This window comes from Osmerus eperlanus, chromosome 19, assembly GCF_963692335.1.
Source record: "Osmerus eperlanus chromosome 19, fOsmEpe2.1, whole genome shotgun sequence".
Taxonomy (NCBI): domain Eukaryota; kingdom Metazoa; phylum Chordata; class Actinopteri; order Osmeriformes; family Osmeridae; genus Osmerus; species Osmerus eperlanus.
Genome location: NC_085036.1, coordinates 8,271,246 through 8,293,358, shown reverse-complemented (window position 1 = coordinate 8,293,358; position 22,113 = coordinate 8,271,246). Strand labels below are relative to the sequence as shown.

The window sequence follows — 22,113 nt, the reverse complement described above, 5'->3', positions numbered from 1 at the left end:
GCAGTAACGACGTGTTACATATTGTTCCAGAATCGTAACGATTGGTTTGTTTTACCTAACTTGTTTGTTCGCGGTACGTGTAGCATTTGATGCGGGTATAAAGTGGGTAAAAACTCTCCGAATCATACTATCGTCAAATCCTCAGAGACCTGGGAGTTTGGTAGCAGCAAAGTACTAATCTAGGTTGTACGCCGCTTGGAAAACATAATCATGCCAAATTGAATCCCTGTGAAAATCATTTCAATTCAGCCAGACATCAGATACAGCAGCTGCATACCTTCACATGTAATAAAACAGTCACTTTGGCTCAGTGACGGCTTCGAGGCTTGCTGCATATCCTTATCACAGATGATTAAAACACAGGTGGAGGCTGATATGTACCCTGTGGGCTTGGGGGGAAAGAGGGACAGCAAAGCTATTTATCTCATCTGCATTCGCCACAAATCCCGGCGCCTACGATGGCCCAGGGGGAATCTAGAGCTCTGGCCCAGAAAAGGAAGATCGCCCGATGAGTAAGCATGTTTTTATGAAACAAAAACAGAGACAGGCCGGAAAGGAGAGAGAGAGAGAGAGAGAGAGAGAGAGAGAGAGAGAGAGGGGGGGGGGGGTGCAGTGTGCTTTGACACATGGGGACACAAACTGGGCCCTCCATCGGCGTTGTGACCCAGAGCAGGTTTGATGATCGGCACGCCGTTTCACCTCAACGCACGCTGTTTACCTCCCGTTTCCTGAATAGAAGGTGTGATACACTACACGTGAACTGGTTTGAATGAACAGGTGGGAGGACGATGCCGGTTCTCTCTTCTCCTTTCTCTCTCTCCTTCTTGCTCCCTCTCTCGCTCCCTCCCTCTCTCTCCCCCCCCCCCCTCTTCTCTCCCTCTCTCTCCCCCCCCCTCTTCTCTCCCTCTCTCTCCCCCCCCCCCTCCTCTCTCTCTGTCTCTCTCTCTGTGTGGGGTGGAGCTGAGGGGGGCGTAGCGTGCAGCAGTGGAGCACAGTCCGGGTCCTCCCACTCCTCTGGAGCCCTGCTGGGAGACACACAGCCCTCATCTGCTGCAGTAATTAAACACAGCGCAACACACACACACACACAAACACACACACACACTAAGACCACGCACGGACACACACACACTAATCGCAGGCGAGAGGCGCCCTGCGCGTTACAGGACAAATTAAAGCAATCAATTTCAAGCGACCAGCAGGAAGTGAGAGCACCGTAGGAAAGCACTACAGTTCAAAGCCCTCCACTCTGAGTGTGAGCTACCTGAGCTAATAAATAAGCTACAACCAGGGACTCGCTTTAGTCAATCAGTCCATAACTCACCTCTGCATAAGAGACAATAATAGCCAGGTCTGTATGTTAACCTGTCTGATCATTGCTATGTACTAGATCTTATAAAGGAGCCCATCAACATCTCACATGATATATTATGTCCATCACTCTGCCAACAAAAATCTTTGGCAGAGAATCACCTACAATGAGTGTGCTTCACATCTGCAAGGCATTTCCAAGTACTGGCTTCTCTCATACAAGTGAGCACACACTGAATGCACACACACACAGCTACACACACACACACACACAGCCCTGCAGGTTATCACGGGAAAAACAAATGTGGCAAGCAAGGTAATCAGATCTTTTTTGCCGGCAACGAACATGAAGACCCGCGACATCGGGGGGCGAAAGATGAACACGTCGGCCCAACCCAGCGCCGGGCTGGACCCTCGCACGGCCGTGCACGAGAGGGATTCCAATCCCAACATTCCCGGCGTTTCACAAACGCCATCACACGCTGTCAAGTAGGGAGCCCCCCCACCCCACCCCGCCGCCCGCCCGCCCTCACAACTCACCCCCCCCCCAGCCCCCCCACCCCACCTCCCCTGGCCCCTCAGCCCTCTCCCGCCCACCACGCCAACTGTTGCTCCACCTCCGAGGCAGATTGAGAGGACGTGCTGGCTGTGGTGGAATGTGGGGCCGCTGCTGCTCCTGCTAGGCGATCAGGATTTATTAGGATTGGCGAGGCGGCCCAGGCTGTTGGCCTCCGGCCGGCACAGGGGAGGAGGGGACCCTATGCTGGGATGTACAGCGCACACATACCATCCCCGCCGACATCATGGAGCCCCCGTGCTTGATCCAGACTCTGCTGGCTCGCAGTATTGGGCTTTGTTCTTCAACCTTGTTTACAGTGCCTTTCGTTGCTAAATGACTGCAGGTGAAAGATTGAGCTGTCCTACACCTCCTTACCCACATTGTCATCGCAACGACAAGGAACACGCTCGATGCAAATCGGGGTTAATCACACCGAGGTGAATATTTAAAGGTTAATAACACTCGGTGAATATTTAAAAGGGACACTGCTAAGTATATGGACTGTTAGCCGGTGTGTGTACTGCAATAACAAAGTCATTACAGCACATCAACAAAGAAGGAGGAGTATACAGCCACTTAATGCAGTGGCCCAGATAACCATTGCACACACATCGATCAGAGTGACAATTGGAAGCCTGTGCAGTGGCCGGTGGGCTGTTTGCTCCAGCGAGGCCGAGGCGAAGCCCACCCTAGTAATCCATTAGGACAGAGGGAAAAAAAAGACGGCGACCGTGGAGCAGAGAGCGTCAGCGCCTCGAGCAGAGTGGGCGGCGGAGCGAGGGGGAAGCAGAGAGAGAGAGCGAGAGAGAGAGAGAGAGAGAGAGAGAGAGAGAGAGAGAGAGAGAGAGAGAGAGAGAGAGAGAGAGAGAGAGAGAGAGAGAGAGAGAGAGAGAGAGAGAGAGAGAGAGAGAGCGAGAGAGAGAGAGAGAGAGAGAGAGAGAGAGAGAGAGAGAGAGAGAGAGAGTCAGCAGCTGCGTGCAAAGGTCACCGTGGAACGATTCCTTTCACCTTGGTGGGTGAAAGCAGCGAAGATCTACCACACAACCCACTCAGCCGCTCGTTCGTCAGCTGTACATCGCGATCTGCAGCTGCCTCTCTGGCTGTCTCTCTCTATACACAGCAGCCAGGCTACACACCTGAATAAACACCTGCATACTTGGAAAATTAGACTGTGCTTATAGTGTGATTTATTGACACCGCTGACAATTCCATGAGTACGCAAACATCTTAATTTTCAATAGAAACGCCTGCAGGCGAATTTCCAAACACTGCTAGTAACCACTGGACTACCAATGAGTGGCCGATTTTAGGCTAGACCTAACTGTTGATATTCTAGCTGAACAAAATATTCATTATAACCTCGATCCTGTATTATTTACATATGGATTTCAGCTCATTGTTTTGACTCATCCCCTGTAATTAGGCGCCATCTACTGGATATTGTGGGAGAAAGCGCAGCAGCGTTTCACATTCTTGGCTACTAAAACTAGATTTGTATTTATTTATTCTGTATTATGTACATGCATACACAGAATAGGAAAGTATTAAGTCGCGATAAAAGCTCCTCAAGACCTATAGAGGCCAGACCTCATCCTCTCGTTTTTGACAGCCACACAAATTGATGCAAAACGATCTTCCACTTTATTAAGTCTGTAGAAGATGAATCAGTCGACAGAGTGAGGTTAGAGTCTTCAGGGTCTCGACTTCAAATGTCTGGAGGCCAGGCAGAGCTATGAGGCTGGGGAGGGGGGGGGGGGGGGGGGGAGGAGCGACACACACCCAGCAGACTGCAGGCTCCTCCGGGGACACTCAACCATAAATCAAGGGGGAGAGCCGGAGAAGGATATGGCTCCCACACACACTACCAGGCCGGGCATTCCTTCTCGGTAACATCACACACAGGCCCAGGGAAGGGTGAAGGGGGGGGGCGTCCCTCTGAAATTGACAGTGCATTGGATCCAATGCAAGTATTATTAGTCGTGTGGATCCGGCCAATCGATTGTTTTGCTGGTTTAAGCATGCAGGCTCATAAAGAGAGCGGCAGCAGGGGAAGGGGGCTGCATGATCACATTATCCTCTTGTCCTTGGGCGCAAGACGCCGAAACCCCATCCTCCTGCACTCGCTCATGGACACCCCTTCCAGTCAACAGCTAATGGTACTGTGTCCCAGGAATCCCCTATCACCCCCCTGTTGGTTCTGACCCAGGTACCTTGCCCAGTCCAGGCTCCAGAACAGATGTGCTTGTGTACACAATGCCCTTGCCAACTGGAGGGTCTCCAGTACGCGCAGAAGGTGACCTCGAAAGGAACACACACTGAAAACGAGCGCACGCTGGCAAGGAAACGCACATTTGTAAGCATGCCCATTCACACACCACAAAGTCAGGGTACCCATCCGTCAAATGATCTGTTGTTTCATTAATGAACTGCCTTAACAACACCATAGTCATTACAAAAAGTGGATAGAGAGGAGATTGGCATTGCGGCGACAATCCATGAAAAATGACGAGGCAGTGTGGTGCGATCAGCGATCCTACTGCGTGACGTAACAGACATGGTTCATGGAACATCCAGACACTGAACTACTGTCCCCCAGAGACACAACATGTCTTTGTGTCCGATCAACCACATCACTGACCTGAGGTGTGACCTCACCCTAACTCTAGACTCTACAACCATCGAGCATCACACGCGACCCCTAACCTAACCAGCGCACTCACCCACGCATGTACACACACGCAGCCCCCGTGCATAAACACACACACAGAATCCAGTGTTTCAGGCTCAATGGTAGTGTGTCAGTGTGGTAGCTCCAGCGAGATATCAAAGTCAGCAGCAGCTGACATGATGAACAGAGAAAGAGTGAACGGAGAAAAAAAAGAGAGAGAGAGAGAGATAGAGAGGTAGAAAGAGCAAACGAGAGGGAGAAACAGAGGCTGTCAGAAGCAATGTCAGGTCACCGCTCCACACATCTGTTCTCTGGCGAGCTCCATTCATCTCCGGCAGATAGCAATTTATATGTCAAGTTAACCTCCCTCTACAGGCCCAGCTCAGCTGTCTCGAACTGGGGCCTACAACTCTACTGACAATTCTACAACGTAATAACACAATTACAGAGTGCAGCAGGGACTCGGAGTCGCTCTTTCAGCCACACCGCATTAACCTCCTTTCAGAATGATGACCGGCTACATGGCTGGAATGACGAACACTAAATGCTCGTGTACTGCCCAGGCAACTGAGAGACCTAGATTACAGAAAACAAGACCCTTCATTTCAGATCAAGTCACAGGCTAGTAAGGACATCCTCACTTGCAGTCTTGGGAGGTAACATTCCTTTGGGACAACTACATGAATACCTATGTAAAGACCTACTGTGAAATTAAGAAAGATGAAACACATATAGATCATAATATATATTATTATTGCACTACCAATTTAGAGTTTAGTCTTTTAATGAGCTTAGGGTGTTTTCCATCAATCATACATATTTTACTCAGATAAAGGGTAGAGTTTTTATTAGGGGTGTAACAATATATCGTGGAACAATATATCGCAATACACATTTTTTACAATATGTATCGTAGAGTTATGGCAATATTTTTACAATACAACGTCCGTTTGATCCTATTGGTTGAGCTACCAGCACGCGACCTACTCTGCACCTGCGTCATGCGTGCATTCATTGCATTCACAGAAATCGCTTGAACAGAGTTATCTAAATTGTATGTACAACAAAGAAAATTATTGAAAATGTTTGTTTTTGGAAATAAATCTGTTCAGTGAATTTCAGTATAATTTTAAATGTTGTCCAAAATATCGTGATACGTATTGTATTGTACACCCAGTATCGTGATACGTATTGTATTGTACACCCAGTATCATGATACGTATTGTATTGTACACCCAGTATCGTGATACGTATAGAATCGTGAGCTGAGTGTATCGTTACACCCCTAAGAGAACAAAGCATGTAAACAATCTTTTCAGTGCAGTTTCTTTCCCAGGATGGTGAATGTATGTTAGATCCTGTCTCTCTGTGCTCTTAGTCAGCAGGTAACCCATTAAATGGTGGCAAATTCATTGAGGCGCCAGAGCCCTGCGCTACAAGTGAGCTCAGGCTTGCAGGAGGCTCCAGCTGGTTGGCATGGCGCCCAGAGGCACCTGGGGATCCCAGCCTCAGAGGAGGCTGAACAGGAGGTTCATCTGAGAAGGCCTTGTTTCCTCTGGTAAATGTATACTGTCGAGGGGGGTTCTTGATCCGCTGCCCACTGCATTAGCACAGAGACAGATGATGCTTTTGGAAATATCCCGGCACTAACAACCATAGCGAAGTGTCTTTTACTGCCGAAGTGAGGCATCCCTGTAGCATTGCTGTCACCACCACGCTCCAAAGTAGGAATGGTGTTTCCCTTGGGTGGTGGAATGTATAAGTGTAGACTTTCTTGTTGTTGCGTAAAGCACATTCTGGAAGGTATTTCCCTCACTCTACATGCAGGTTGTATTCATGTCTAGTTTGGTTGCTGGTTCATCATTTAATCAACATAATATGAATATGTTATTGAACCAATACTTGAAATAAATGAATTGAATGCCACTTGCAAAATAAATGTTGCTGTCTGGGAAACCACAGTCTAAACATACTGTATTTATTTCTACTATATGTAGAGTTTATTACCTTAATAAAAGCATATGGCGAGTTGTCATTTCTGTTCACTCAGGCCATGTTATGTTTTATTTTGTGTATTTCTTAAAATACATAAAAGAAGAACATTTTATTTTCACATAAATGAAAATCAACTAAGTGGTTGTCTAATTTACTGAACATTTTGACTCGTTACAATATGTGAGTATCCAATATCATTACTTCTCCTGTGAGATTAGAATTATTAACCGACTCCCAGACTTTAAAGACTTATTTATGAGCGAGTGATTCTTTCACTTTAACCAATTTTACGTCAGTTTGCGACGTCTATGCTGCCGTATGCATGATGTCGCCAAACCAATAAGCTTATGCCTTAGCGGACGAGTTCGTTTTCCTTTGAGATTGTTTGTTTTGTTTTAATTTTTGTTTTATGTTATGCGTTTGGAAATTTATTAGATGGATATAAGTGGCTTATCATGAAACTCCGGACTCAGTATGACAGGTATTCAAGAGTTTTTAACCGTGAAAATAACATTTTGGCTAACGTTAGCTAGCAACAGTAGTACTAGTACAAGCTTAGCTAGTAGACCTGAGAAGCTGTTTGTTTTTCTACCCTGAAGTCAGTTCTTGCGGCAAACAAGCCATTAAAGATAACACTTGGCTATGATTAATGCCACCCACCAGTGCCAGCATAGCCTTGCTTCCTAACTAGACGGTTATACTGATCATCAGCCAATGTCAGGCCATCAATAAATACTTAATCTGACAATTGCTTGTCCGGTGCTGTTAGCACTAGCTACTATTGTCGGGTTGTTATACATGTAATCAATGCGACTGACTTCAGTTTGTGAGATAGTTATATATAGATGTCGAAGTGGGTCGTTATAAATCGGTTACTAATCGTATGGTATCTCGCCACCTAAACATTTTACCCCCTCCTATTGACAACCGCCCTGTCATTTACAGTATTTTTTATGTAACCAGGATACAATTCTTCTGTTGTTTCTCCAATCCCTCACCATGTTTGTCAAAGGAGTGATTCCAGAAGAACACTGATATTGAGGGAGTCGCCAACTGTAATGCAGCCGAATTTTAATGAGCCGGGTGCCCAGGCAGGAAACGGCTTATCCCTGCCCCTTCAACCAGAGCTACCAACAAGGACACTGGCCACAGGGGGCTCGGACACATCGGGCACTGGCGAGGTGCATATACCTATCTCCAGTGGCCCAGCAGAGTCCAGTGGAGGAGGGGCATCATCCAGGAGGTCAAGAGCCAGCTCCCATAGCCACTCGCACGGACACAGTCGTAGCCACCACCACTCCCATGCTGAGCCTGACCCCGCGGACTCGGACCTGGAGGCTGGCGAGCCCAGCACGTCCTTCGCTGAGCTGCGCTACCTCTTCCGCTGGGTCCAGAAGAGTCTTCCCTTCTTAGTCATCCTATGTGCTAAACTAGTCATCCAGCATGCCCTTGGTAGGTAGTGAGAAGAAATGCTTTATTGTGAGCGTTGACCTCTCTTTGGGGGTTGTTGACATTCATTTATTATTATGGTTCGTATATTTTTTTGATAAAAATTTGAACAAATGAATTTATTCTAAATGATTTAAACCTTTGTTATTGTTGCAGGTCTAGCAGTTGGAGTTGGCTTGTTTACAACTTTCCTGTATGTAAATAAAAACCTACAATCCCAAGTCTTTCTTCAGGTAAGTCAGTGCCATAGGAAGCACAGAGACGTCAACATATTCCCACGTGCCATTTTCTTCACCCATTCTGTGAGTGTGCGTGATTCTGAGCGGGCCTTCCCCTCTGGATCGTTTCTCCCCAGGACCGCCGTTCCAAGTGGCAGTGCATGTGGCTGCTCCTCTTCCTGACCTCCTCCACGCTCCTGCTCTACTACACCTTCCTAACTGAGACACTTTACTATTGGTGAGCTGGAAACCTAGCGAGCCGCGCTGCGTTTGCGCTTGCTTCCCTGCGCTGCGAGGAGGCTCAAGAGCATTTGTCTAACCCCCCCCCTCTTCCTCCTCCTCAGCCTCATCTTCCTCAGCCCTGCTGTTGACCTCCTGGGCTTCTGGGAGGTCCTTTGGGCAGTGGGCGTCACCAACTTCACTGTCAAGTTCCTCTTCATGGGGTTCAAGTGCCTTATTCTGCTGCTGCCCTCCACACTGGTGACACATAGAGCCCAGGTGTGTAGGCCTTCGGTGATCTAGGGTCAAGGCCCTGCCGTCACTCAAATAAAAAGGGTCATATTGTATTCTTTATGATTGTGATTCTATCCCACGCGCATTGTCCTCTGTGGCGGTTCCCAGGGGCGATGGTTGATGCTAACTGAGGAGGTGGGCCAAGTGTACCAGGCCATGGTTCCTCTCCCCCTCTGGTTCCGCTACCTGATCACTTACCAGGAGGTGGATGGTACCACTGGACTCACCCTGGGAGTCCTGCTGGCTTTGCTCTACTTCATTCTCAAGGTTCGAAAACATCCGTCTACACTGCAACCGCCAGTATAAACCCTTGTTAAAGTTTTGGACGAATCTTCTCTAACCCCCATTTCTGCTCTTCTGCCATCCAGCTCTTAGGATTGTATGGATCGTGGGGTTCTTTCCAGAAAACTGTGAGGATATTTCTCAATGGCGAGGTATAGCACTCATTTGTATTTTTGTGTTGTTGACATTTCTGGGTGATCAGGAACACGGGTCTTGATTTGCTGCTGGGTTTATGTACTTAAGCCTGTAGTTCCTCTTCCACAGCACACGGGGGCAGCGGCCAGCCGGAGCCAGTGCAGCGAGGCTGGAGACGTCTGTCCCATCTGCCAGGGAGAGTACAGGGAGCCCCGGAGCCTCGTCTGTCAGGTAACGACCATCAAAACAAACCAGTACCATCTGAGGCCTCCAACTCTGAGAAACACACTTTCAGACCGTTTTTTTTTTGGTCGGTTTGTTTGCTTAACGGCGGTTAAACCGGTTAGTTTCCTCCACAGCATATTTTCTGTGACGAGTGCATCGCTCTGTGGTTCAACCGGGAGAAGACGTGTCCGCTGTGTAGAACAGCCATCACAGACAAGGTGCACAAGTGGAGAGACGGGGCCACCTCACCCCACCTTCAGATCTACTGACAGAGGGCAGTGGGAAGTGTGCGGACAGGACATGGCTCTGGTGCTTAGTGTCATAGTTGTATCAATGGCAATACACCCCCCCCCCCCCCCCCCCATTGACTTACGCACCGTGCCGTTTCTTCTCTGTCCATTCATTAAGGGCTGTGCCCTCTACTGGCCGATGCCGGTAAAGGCATATATGTGCATTGGGACGCATTACTGTTGATGTAACTGCAACTACCTTTGAGGCACTTCTCTATAACAAAGTTGGTCTCCGCATGTCCTTGTCATTTAGTTCGTTTTTCCCCCTTTCCAAACGTCTTTTTTTATCATGTGAAAATGTTCCTTTATATTTAGTTTGGACTTATTTCGAAGAAAAGACAGCCATGTGGTACCTGAAGGCTTTCCTCTACTTGTAGATATGGGGTTCATCAGAGGAAAACTGTATTAAACGACACGCTAAGAGGTTTATATAACCCCTGGATGAGATCAAGATCAACCCCCAGGTTTTGTTTTCCGTTTGGTCGGTTGTGGGTCAATGACACGACTCCAGTGAGCTGCAAGACACCACCTGTGCCCTTAGTCATGTTTCTCACTCAGTACCTGGGAGCCTGTGTGTGTGCTGGCTCTCACCCTAGATTTGTTTGGTTCTGTACGCAGAAATGACAGGTAACGACCTACCAGTTCTGTAGCTAGTACAGCCATGTCGATAGATTATAATAAATAAATAAATATTACAGCAGTTTTGGTGTAAAACAGCACATACCGTCTTCCATGATCTGAGTGAGAGTTCCTGCATTTTGTACCGACAGTACGGGTTCCCAAAAGGGGCATCTGGCTAGCCTGGCCAGGCTGCACTGTAGTGACTACAGAACAAAATACTGAGGGAGGGGAGCACTTTTGCTCTGATCAATATACAGTTGGGTCCCAAAGTCTGAGAGCACTCGTCAAAATACATTCTTCACATGCGAAACATAAGTAACGCAAAATGTGTCTTTACAAAATGATCATCAGCAAAAATGAGTGACAAGTTGAATCTTTGAAAAAGGAATTTCAGAATCGTATTATTTGTTATGTCCTCCTTTTGTTTGAATGACCGTGTGGACTTGAGCTGGCATGGGACCACAAGTTGGCATTGTGGAGTCAATTTTGATTTGACGTCATAAAGAGCTTCTTGTGATGGTCACAGCAGGGGTTGTATTTCTCAGTCTTCAATTCCTTCAGTCAATGTTCATTGTGTTCTCAGACTTCTGTGCTCTACTATATGTATCCTTGCTTTTGTTTTTCCAATGGGATTTTTTGACAGATTTGGGGACTTGCTTTCAATAAGACATATGCAATTGTGAGTGTAATTTGATCCATGCGTAAATTATTTTTCTATTATGGTGCAGTTACATCCTTTTTAAAAACCAAAGAGTGGAAGATGCATCTATTTTAGTACCATTATGTAGTAAAATCATGTCACAATTTCCTTGCAAAAAAAGAAAAGTATGTTTCCATCAACAAATTTAATAAATGTTATTCAATCTCTTGACTCCGCTTTCCTCACTGAAGATGCAGAGATGCTCATGTTTAAACTCTACCCTACATGCCAAATTCATTCATCTGCTATACGCAAATCAATATTATTTTGGATAGTGAACTTCGAAGAACAAAACAGTTACATCAGCAGTGTTTGTACCTTTGTGTGTCACAGATTGGAGCTTTTTGTGTTGCGTGCCTACGTATTACGTTCTAAAAAAGCCTAAACATGCTGTCAGATGATAGGATCCGCATCATTCATATACTTTCACTTTTCACAAGCCTCCGATCAGCAGTGCCACCTTTTTATTTTGTCATGGTCCATTAGTTATATACATGATACAAATCAACAGAATCTCATGGAATAAATAAAGTGTGGAATATTGACATGACGGGTTACGTTCTCACTTCTGTTTTTGATCATAATCATCTCTCTCTGAGCTAATAACATTGTCTAACACTGAATTATATGATATACAAGATCTCTATCCCAAACCCACTTCAGGGGAAACCCCCCACTCGAATCACTTCAGCATCAAGATGAACACGGTTGGTTATAAAGAGATGCGCTTCACTCAGACCCTGTAACAGAGGGGAACACGCTCGTGGGCCGAGCACTTCACGAGCATTCCATCTGCAAATACATACACGCTGCAATATGACAAGGCACAAGCCCACCCCTGTTGGTTTTTGCATTAGTGACCCATATTTCCCCCCCCACACACACACGGCTGTTTCTGACACTACATACAAGTTCAAGTTTTCAGATTTAAAGAAGCTGGTACGAGATATCAAAATGTTGTTTGCTGATTTTTTTTTTTGTTGCAACAAAACATTCTAGCTTAGACACTGCTCATAACTGGGAAATAATGCATTTCAGGTAAACAATAGAAATACAGTAAATATGCACCGACGACAAAACATATGAATGCCCAACCTAAACCTCTTGAGAGATCTACGAGTGAAAACAGAATAAAAGAAAACACATTTGCATAGTGTGACGCAGAAAATAAAAATAGAAAAAATAAATTCATACGGAAATATCAAAACAATTCTACAAATCAGCAAAGAATTACAGTGAGTTTAAAAACAGTTTAAAAACATAATTGTTGGGGGTGATTTGTCTGGAACACAGTGCATCCTCTCTAATAGAAAAAGCACCACGGGGAGCCGAGGAACGCACAGCCTTTCACTGTGACACGCTCACACCTCTCATCACAGACGCTCATCTCTGTTTAAAGAGAGGCCTTGGTCACAAAATAGGCCATATAAATCTCACAGGAACAGCCATACAGTCACACACACACGGTTTTAGAAGTGAGCATTTCGTAAGAGGGTCGAGGAGGGAGGGCCACCACAGCCAACGTTTTTAATGCGGTCATTAACCTGCCTGAATCCACAGACTTGATTCTTGAATGAGACAAGTTGATTTGGTTAAGCAAATTTGGTCATGGTAATTAATCACACACTGGGCCCCTTGTCCAAACCAACTATATCAAACATTCGGCTACATCGTCAGACAAAAACCCCACAATGAGTCATGAATGTCAGGGTTTGAGCCTGGGACAATATTCTGCCTTCAGCTAATACCTGGCTGGATAAATGGCATCCTGTTTGGAGGAGGAGGATTAAATGGCTTAACTCCAAAGACTCACATCACAGACAGATTCAAATGTCACACTACCACCTCAAAACGGAAGGTGCCTAAGTGTGGAGGGCACAGCACCATTCCTCATGTCAGTGAAACTGCACGTTGGCAACACAACCAGACAGTGATGAGGATCGAGACAAGAATCTGGCCTGATTTTCAAACATGATTAATGTCTGTTTCCTGATATCTAGGTCCTTAAAACAAGCTGTGTGGATTACTATAACCAAGGGAGAATCTATATCAATCGTCTGCACGATGAAAAAAAAGAAAAAAGGCATTTAGTCAGTTTACATTCAACAAAATCAAATACAGGCAAGGTTTTCTACCTGGACTGGAGCTTTCCAGTTTGACTGGTAAAGCAATGTCAGCATTTGGTTTTGAGAGTGGTGTGAAGTGATGCTTTCAGCAGAACTATACTATTTCTATAGCTGCTTCTCTTCTATTACAGATACCAGGTCTATCTTATCCTGAATAAAAAATAAATAAATAAAAATTCTAGTGAAAAAGCAGAAAGAAGGCAATGTGGATTCCATATTTTTTGCAATGGAACAAAATGCAGTTCTAGCAGACGTCTAAAGTGAATACCGTCGTGTGCGTTCATAGCTGCGTTGCGACTTGTATCTCATTCACTGATACTCTGGCGTACAACCCTGTTTGAAGTCAAGAAGTAAGTCAAATAGGAATCAGGTTGCATTCGAGAGGGATCCTGGGCCCTCAAGTTCTAAAACAAACAAAAAGTTGAAACAGTCCCCAGTGTTCTAGAACCTTCTAGCGGGAATAATACTGGGGGGGAAGCAGCGCTGTTAGGGGAGTCGCCCAGTCCCCTCCACCCACAGTACAAAGCACCATGTCCTGGCATCAGCCAGACAAGCACACAGGAACCTGAGCAGAAGCTCTGCCGTGCTCCTCCAGATTCTCTGCTTCAATGGGGTAGTTAGAGCCCCAGGCCGAAGGCCCTTCACACGGACCTCGTAAAGCAAGCGCTGAGCCGCTGGTAGGGAGGGGTCCACCTGTGTTTGCACACGTGTCCAGGGGGTGGATTAAACCCGTGTCAGACACTGCTCTATAAATATATATTTTTTTAAATGGGACACTGCAAGCGGTTTGTTTACTACACGCAGACGGGCACAGCACGATGCCAGATCGTTATCTTCGTGGCCGCGATGACTCAAGTGTGCTACATTTAAATATCACCTCAGATTTCACCGACTATGTTTATTACACAAACGACAAAACCAGAGAATTTGCAAGAAGAGCTCTTCATTCACGCTTCTAGTAAAGCACAACAGCCCTGATTTGGGTGCTAAAAAGGTCTTATAGTACATAAATCAATAGCGATAATGACCTGGGTCGTAAGCTTTAGTGAAGAATGGGTCTGACGAGGGTTAGATCCACATGTTGGTGAGAGGAGCCTGGCCTGTTCTGGAGGGGGGGGGGGGGTGTTGGGAGTCAGTCAGACCAGAGGAGCAGCAAGGTAGCGGCCAGCTAAAGCAGCAGTCTCCAGCTCTCGGACCACTCAGCCAGACACACACACACACACAGGGGAGGAGAGGGCTGGTGCTTGGAGCAGACAGTCTTGTCAGTCATTTTGTTAAATTTCTACGAGTCTTTTTTTAAAAGAAAACAAAGATGTTAAAAGAGGAATTTAAAATAAAAAGAGTCCTAAGTTTCCAGGCGGAGCCGAGCGTCATAGGTTCATCCGGAGATGTTCGGGCCGCTTGGACATCAGGGGGTAGGTGTGTTTCTTGTAGAGTCCGGTGCTGGTGCCAGAGGGCTGTCTGATAGGCAGGGGGGCCGAGACCTCACAGTTGCTGGAGCTCACGTCCATGTGCTCCATGGCGGACACCTCCATGGGCTGCTCCCGCTCCCCGCAGCCGCCCGGGGACAGCAGGGACTGAGCACCTGCCATCGTGGGCCCGCGCGGCCAGCAGACCCCCCCGGCAAACTTCACAGGACTGGAGAGAAGCAAGGGGTCAGCAGTGGGTCAGCATGGAGGAAACACCACACCACTCCACTCCACTCCGACTCTGCTTCTGCTTCTAACTGGAAAGGCAGGAATGTCTGTCTGTGTGTGTCTGTGGCTTCATTATGTAGAACCAGGCACTGTATGAAGACGAACATCGGTGTGTGTATTCATGCTCAGGACCCGAGGACATGCAGTGTCAAGCGTGGCGTTGTTTGAATGAGCGGTTCGCGACATATGTATATAAACGCACTCGTCGCCATGTTGAGTTTGAGCGATGGAGACATGGATCTTGCGAATCGCCAACCGGCACTGCACTACTTGAACTGATTACTACCACCACTTCACCTTTTGTGGATAACAAAGCCAGAATTACGAGCAACCAGTACTTCTACAATAGTCTACCACAAGTGGGCAGCAGATCTCCATAGCGCAGTGGTTCTCAACCATGGTCCTCAGGGACCCCCTGTCCTGCATGTTCTAGATGTTTCCCTGCTCCAACACTGATTCAAATGACTGGGTTGTCATTCAGCTCAGCAGAAGCCTGATAACCGTTCATTCATTTGAATCAGATATGTATGAAGAAGGAAACATCTAAAACGTGCAGGGCAGAGGGTCCCTGAGGACCAGGGCTATAGGAGGTACCCTATTCAATTCTCCAGGCGCGAAAGAGAATTTATTGTACCTTAACTGAGAATTCACCCCACCCCAGAGACACGCACAGAAGCAGCAGTTACCTCACTGGTGTTCTTGGGCTTCCCAGAAACTTCCGAGGTGACCGGACCTTCGGCTCATAGGAGAACTTCTCCTTCACGTTTTCGAGCACGGACGGGGCTACATATGTAAAACCCTTCATGAGAGGAGAGAAGAGACCTGATCAAGGACTGTTACAGCTAAAACAACAGGACAGATGAGTAACTTAACATTAACAACGAGCGTGCAATGTGCTGGAACAGTCAATAGAGCTTCCAGGAATGAGAAAATAAAACCCCAGATGAAACGCATTAACTTATTCTCGTAAGACACCATTTGCTTTCCGTAAAAATAAAATATATACATATAAAAAAAAAGTGCTTAAAAAAAACCACACAGCTCATGGCCGACCCTTATGAGGGTGCAAACCATAACAAAAGGATCGTTGTTTAACAAGACCAAACAGACAAATGACAGAGTAGTCCCGCTTACCAGGAAGACTTGATTGGCACTCTCGCTGAGTGTCGAGTCATCGGGGCTGTCCACGGGGGTCTGGCTGGTGAACTTGGAGTCAAACTGGCTGACATCATCAGCAGATTGCTGCAACGGGAAACAGGAGGCAGGCCTGTCAAGAACTGAACACACTCCAAAGAAGACGCATGGGGGTTTTGTTTCCACATCTGGAGGACGCGTCTCTAGGAATGTTCGCTTCGAGCTAGGACCCCCGGGCCATGAATGACTCGTCTTGAGGTTCAAAGCAGATGGGGGGGCACGAAGAAATAACACTTTATAGTCGCTCACACCAAGTCCGTTTCCAGAGGCCACGTCTACTCACCAGGAAAGGCTTGAACGGAGGCTCCACTTTCCGCGCGAGGAGATCATCCCAGTTAATATGCCTGAAGAAAGGGTGGGCCTGGAAACAGAGGAGCACATGTCTTCTCAGAAAAACCTCTCTGCTGAGCCCCGGCCAAACAGAGAGCGCTGCTGAAGCCTGTACCGTTACCTGCACTTCTGAGGCGTCTCCCGGTCCGGCCCCCAGCCGCAGCGAGGCATTGCGCTTCAGCAGCTGGTACCGAGGGGGAAAAAAAAAAATGGAGGGACGTGTTAAAGTTTGCAACTCGTCACGCTGAGTCAGCGGAAAAGCGCTGCAGCTTTGGGCCGGGCCCAGCGCGTGGCCTCACCTTCTTTAGAAGGTCCCTGGCTTCTTGCGTGAGGTACGGCGGGAGGTTGAGCTTGCATTTCAGGATTTTATCGATGGTCTTCTTCCTGTTTTCACCAGTGAACGGCGGCTGTGCAGACAAAGATAACGGTAAACTGCAGACGTCCAAAATAACAGGATGAACCCCCAAAATCCTCAATCTCTCAATAGAGCGTTTCTGGTGTTTGTTTAAAAAAAAAAAAATTAAAAAAAAAAAGAAGGGAAGGGAAGGGAAGTGACATCACTCACTGCTCCAGTCAGCATGTCATACATGAGGGCCCCCAGGCTCCACCAGTCGACGGCCCTGTTGTGTCCGCTCCTCATCAGGATCTCTGGGGCCCTGAGATGGGAGGAGGAAGACAGGGGGGGGTCAGGACATCATTTCATAGAAAATACATAGAGGCATTGACCTGTTCTCAGATACACTAATTGGTTCTCGTGACTCGTTGCGACTTACATGTACTCTATGGTGCCACAGAAGGTGTGGGTTACTGTGCCATCATGGATGGACTCTTTGCACAAGCCAAAGTCAGTCAGCTTTACATGACCTGAAGAGAGAGAGACAGGATGAGATATTAGACATACAATAAATGTAGGGTCTTTCATTTTTACACCTTGACAGTAGGGAGCCATGCATTCATTTGACCATTCATTCTAATTACAAACCACCATTGGGTAGGAAACCGAATCTATGGTCACCAGCTCTAAGGGAGACAAAGGCTCAGGTAAAGGTGGGTCAAGTTCACAGAGCCTCTGTTTAGGGTCAACGTCTGCCGGCGTACCATTGTTGTTGAGCATGATGTTCTCAGGCTTCAGGTCTCTGTAGATGATGCCTTTCTGATGCAGGTGCCCCAGCGCCATGGAGATCTCTGCCAGGTAGAAGCTGCCAAAGAGAAGCCTCACAGCCATGAGACCTTTTTGTTTCCACAACATTCTGGACTCTTCGCTTGAGTGCCGGGGCTCAGCCTTGACATTTGGGCGACGAGGATAGCCCTTGTGCAAACTCCTAATCACCCTTGCAACAATTCATTATGTAATCGGCACCTCCATCTATCTATCTATTGACACAACATCACTGAGAGGACAGCAGGCTCCAGTCTTCTATGTCTACACAGGGGGAGGGGGGGGGGGTGTAACACGCCTGGCCCGACTGCCCCGGTAGCTCACCATGCTGTGTCCTCCATGAAGATCCCTTCTCTCTCCAACTGCATGAACAGCTCCCCACCTGCAAGCACACAAAACGTGTTACAACATTTGAATGCACGTCAATGTTCAACACAGCATGTTGATTCGAGTTCAATTCAATAACGTGTTACGATGTGTAGAAAGGATCCCAGGTGTCAATTAAAAATATTCATATCGTACATTTACATTCGGACACTTTTTTTTTGTTTTTTTTTTTTAACTACTGTGACATCATAGACACCAATAACTAAGGCATCATAGAGGAATATTTTAACACCATTGTTATACTACTCTTATGACATCATGCACTACCCTTATGATACTACTGGAGACTATGACAACACTAGTAGCTCACAAGTCCATTCTGACATCACACATGACCCATTCTGACATCACAGACAATGTGATGAGTGTGTGTCGGTGTTATCCTCACCACTGAGGTACTCCAGGATGAGGTAGAGCTTCCCCCCGGTCTGGAATGCATAGATGAGGTCCACGATGAAGGGGTGCTTCACTTCCTCCAGAATGTTCCGCTCTGCCTTGGTGTGGGCCGTGTCCTTGGCGTTACGCACTATCATGGCCTGAGGGAAACACGACACCGTCAACAACTCCAAATGACAAAAACAATTCAGAGTGTTCCCGACCGCCTTCCTTTGTCCTCCAGGGTGGTGGGTTGATCTAGTTAGGAGTTTCTATGAAAACCACCTGCAGAAATGCAGATGTTTCCAAGTGAAGGAAACGTTCATTTCCCATCTGGTGAAAATAATTGCTCTCCCTCTCCCCTACCCAGGCACTGAACAAGAGGAACTCCTCTCAGCCATGTCATTATTGAGGTTAATGTTGCCCTCAGGTCAACAACACGTGACAATCCTGTAGGCCAGAGGAATCTCAATTATTCTAACTATTTCAGCCGCTAGGAACAATACCGTATCTGTTTCCGATTGGATTAACATGGCCCGTGTTGCAAAGGATGATCATGAGAACACTTAGCGTGAGGTTTTACTGCCATGCTCAAGTACACAAGGCTGAACTATGACACGACAAAACTGCTGTCTGCCGGGTGCTAACAGGCAGGATTCCCAACATGGTGGAGAAGAGAAGGTGTGGGTGGGACCCTGCTGTTTCATTTGGCAATGAGTACAGCTGGCAGGTCAAACGCCTGTCATCATCAACCACAGAGGCCGACCAGGGAAACAGAGTTCCCGCATGGTAGCTACTGTAAATACAGGCCTATAAAAACTACAAACACAGCCATTACCAAACTTCAGGGATTCTGGGAAATTCAGATGTGGAGTGGGTGGGGGGTAGGAAAAAGCTGGCCAAACCAGCAGTTGCCAGTTCCAGAAAAGAGCCCTGTGCCATTACTAACCCTATCTTGCCCTGCAGCTTCCTATGAGGTTCTGTTGGTGGGCCACATTTTTGCTGTAAACTGGAGTGTACCATGTATTATTGTGACTCTAGCACAAGTGGGTCAGAGTCAAATCTGGTGATGTGAATCCTGGGAATATTTTTTTTTAAATAAGACAATTTGTGTTTGCAAAGTCTGGTTCTGGTCAGAAACAAACTGAACAAGTCACAAATTCACACCTGACACCTCACCTTCTTCAAGACTTTCATGGCAAAGATCTTTCCAGAAGTGGCACCAGACACCTTGCGAACTTGAAAAACCTGTTGAATGACAGAAGCCCAGAAAAAAGTGATTTCAATTTAATCAGATGATTAATCACAAGATCTAATGACTACAGACAGTACATATTTTAATATGATCACAGACATAGGCATCCTTACCTTTCCATAGCCTCCTTTTCCTAAAACTCGCAGTAACTCAAAGCACTCTGGGCGGATCTGATCCGTCCCTTTGTTGACGCTGTCTTCTGAGATTTCAAACTTCTCACAGTCATCCATGTTACTAGAGAAATGATCAAATCCCATTACAATACACTATCCAAATAGCTATCTACCTGCACCATTTAATGGCAATACTGACAAACATGAAATTGTTATTCAAGTGGAATCAGATTGTGTTTAATACTCACAACTCAAACCCGCTGCACTGGTCCATGTACTCACTAATCTGAGCCTGGTAAAAAAAAAGGAAACAAAAACAAGGATAAAGAACAACCACTTTAGACCAACGTTGGATACCACTGTGTTTGGTAATATATAGGCTGTCCCGTGACTCTAACCACTGAAATGCTGAAGCTATGCACTTCGAATCCTTGATTTTGAGCAGTACTTTTGCATGCAATATGTCTGCAATTTGAACATTTGAATCAAATGCAAAAGGTTAGACAAACACTTTGAGAACTTATACTCAATTGTTTCTAAGGTAGTGAACTTATCAGTGATGATAAAAGTCTCACTCTCATCCTCAATACAGTGTTTTCACTGTTTGGTAAAGAATCACGTCCTTTTAAATAAATACATCATCTGCTGTTCCAGTCCAGATTGAACAGCGCTTGTAATGATGAAGACGGAACAAAACGCCCACTTGTAATGCCAAGGGAACTGCTTGTCTGGCCTTCGTCCGTCAAAGCAATATACCGTGTAACTGACAATGCTTGTTCTGTACACTTCAACATCACTTGCTCTTGCTGAGAAAGACCAGAGCAAGTATTCCTGGCCAGTTCACTTGATAATTTCATAGGGCTGAGTGATGGATATCTGCTAGCAACTCGTTACACCACCGGCATCCTTCCGAACGATATATAGAAGTAGATAAGAAGTAGCCTGCAAGGTGTTAACTAATCTCGTTAAACTATCGTGTAAATTGCTTGTAGACATCGTAATTGGAAAAAAGACAACGTTATGTTAGTATTAGTTTATTGGTTGAACAGATAGCCTTATTCCTCATCAGTTGGCTAGCTAATGTTAGCAAGCTACCACAAATTACCTAGCAATGACATAGCTTAGTTAGCCATCTATTAGTAGCTGACATTCTAGCCTACTTTTCTTAGCCGCTGGCTATCTACTTAGCTACTACTAAAGCTAGCTGCATACCGTTAGTAGTAGAAGCCCCACGCACACATACAAAGCCTACATATATGCTTCACACAGCAGCATTGGCATTACTGTTAGCATAGCCTGCCTAAGTGAGGCTTCTGTAAGCCAGCTAGCCAACTTGCTCATTAACGTTAACTAGCAAACTACTCACCCCATCTTCCAATTCGTCGTCGGACACAATCTCGTCCGCTTGATCTAAATCAATGTCAAACACCCCTGCCATCGTCTCGGTCTTTATTAATGTATTCGGTGAAGCAAAAGCTTTCGCCCCCGGTCTCAGGCACAACTAGCTACACATCTCCGCCATAACCGGCTACGGTAGAAACCATGCGCCAGTCACTATTGAGTACCGACGACGAAACAAATTCCACGGGGGAAATAACAAAGCAAAAGCCTCTAGCGTTGAGCAGGCGTATCAGCGTCTTTTTTCAGCTACAGGTTTCGAACTACTTCACGTGATGCACCAAAACAATTGTAAAGGTGCCAACCTTGTTACAAACTCGCAACAAAGTATCCAAGCAAACGTTACAAAGGTGTTCGTTAGTTTAGGGTTCAGGATTAGAATGGCGAATGGTCATTCCTATTAATGCCATATATTGGCCTACTGTTTTGTTACCATTATTAACCAAGTTGGTGATGCAAAATGTCTCTACAGTATATTCACTTATTCGTGAGAACTATATGAGAAGACTAATTCTACTCACCCCCAATCCTGCACCTAAACGCCAAAAGCAAACTGTTACCTCAACCAATAGGGTGTTTGAACATGAGCGAGCTTTGGTTGCCATCAGCCATTCGTTTTAATACACTGTTAAATACATGATAACCCAAACAGAAACAGAAAAGACACAGAAGTCAGCCAACTACAGGCACCACACAACCTAGCCACATTCTACATTCCAATCCTTAATTTCAATCCTCAATTACCCAATCTCCAGAAAGATACCCTGCAAAGTTTCAATTCATAAATAGCTTACATCGCCCCATTCAAGATACAACACCACATTTCACACTTAAACTGATCACATACATTGGACATCAGAAACACTTAGAATTTTGCAGATATTTGGCCGAACAGTTAAAGTATAATATGACACTATGACTATTTGTCTACTTTGACTATGACAAGGTCAAATACATACCCCCTTTTCAGGCCCCATCTAGGTAATCTAAAATGATGACCCCCATCCCACATAGTGAGATATTTGACGAGAGACAACACAAACATGGCCACTCATCACCATACAGCAGACATTACTATGGCTTCCAACTTTACAGTGAAATCTACTCTAAATA

General features: G+C 46.1%; 2 protein-coding genes across 2 annotated transcripts; one reads left to right on the top strand and one right to left on the bottom strand.

Moving 5' to 3' along the window:
• The first annotated feature begins 6,834 nt into the window (after positions 1-6,834).
• On the top strand, positions 6,835-11,137 carry rnft1 (ring finger protein, transmembrane 1). Its single transcript, XM_062484908.1, has 9 exons — positions 6,835-7,014; positions 7,546-7,985; positions 8,139-8,215; positions 8,338-8,438; positions 8,545-8,698; positions 8,822-8,980; positions 9,082-9,147; positions 9,260-9,361; positions 9,490-11,137. Exons 1-9 carry the CDS (start codon positions 6,989-6,991, stop codon positions 9,622-9,624), a joined length of 1,260 nt encoding a protein of 419 aa, XP_062340892.1. The 5' UTR covers positions 6,835-6,988; the 3' UTR covers positions 9,625-11,137.
• A 271-nt stretch (positions 11,138-11,408) lies between these two features.
• rps6kb1a (ribosomal protein S6 kinase b, polypeptide 1a) lies at positions 11,409-21,198 on the bottom strand. Its single transcript, XM_062484907.1, has 15 exons — positions 20,969-21,198; positions 19,851-19,894; positions 19,603-19,723; positions 19,414-19,482; positions 18,248-18,395; positions 17,797-17,854; positions 17,412-17,512; positions 17,087-17,177; positions 16,879-16,969; positions 16,613-16,720; positions 16,435-16,497; positions 16,267-16,344; positions 15,924-16,031; positions 15,476-15,588; positions 11,409-14,730 (listed from the first exon to the last, which is right to left on the bottom strand). The coding sequence occupies exons 1-15, from the start codon at positions 21,038-21,040 to the stop codon at positions 14,463-14,465; spliced, it is 1,533 nt and encodes a 510-aa protein (XP_062340891.1). The 5' UTR covers positions 21,041-21,198; the 3' UTR covers positions 11,409-14,462.
• Positions 21,199-22,113: the final 915 nt, after the last annotated feature.

What these genes read in the sequence shown, in the direction of transcription:
- rnft1 (XM_062484908.1), top strand. Translation starts at nt 6,989, where the DNA reads ATGAAACTCCGGACTCAGTATGACAG. An exon ending in TGGTGACACATAGAGCCCAG is followed by an intron (nt 8,699 to 8,821) that starts GTGTGTAGGCCT and finishes GGCGGTTCCCAG; the next exon opens with GGGCGATGGTTGATGCTAAC. An exon ending in CCCGGAGCCTCGTCTGTCAG is followed by an intron (nt 9,362 to 9,489) that starts GTAACGACCATC and finishes TTTCCTCCACAG; the next exon opens with CATATTTTCTGTGACGAGTG.
- rps6kb1a (XM_062484907.1), bottom strand. Translation starts at nt 21,040, where the DNA reads ATGGCAGGGGTGTTTGACATTGATTTAGATCAAGCGGACGAGATTGTG. An exon ending in TGTGGCACCATAGAGTACAT is followed by an intron (nt 16,970 to 17,086) that starts GTAAGTCGCAAC and finishes CTCCCATCTCAG; the next exon opens with GGCCCCAGAGATCCTGATGA. An exon ending in GTGCCAATCAAGTCTTCCTG is followed by an intron (nt 15,589 to 15,923) that starts GTAAGCGGGACT and finishes CCTCTCATGAAG; the next exon opens with GGTTTTACATATGTAGCCCC.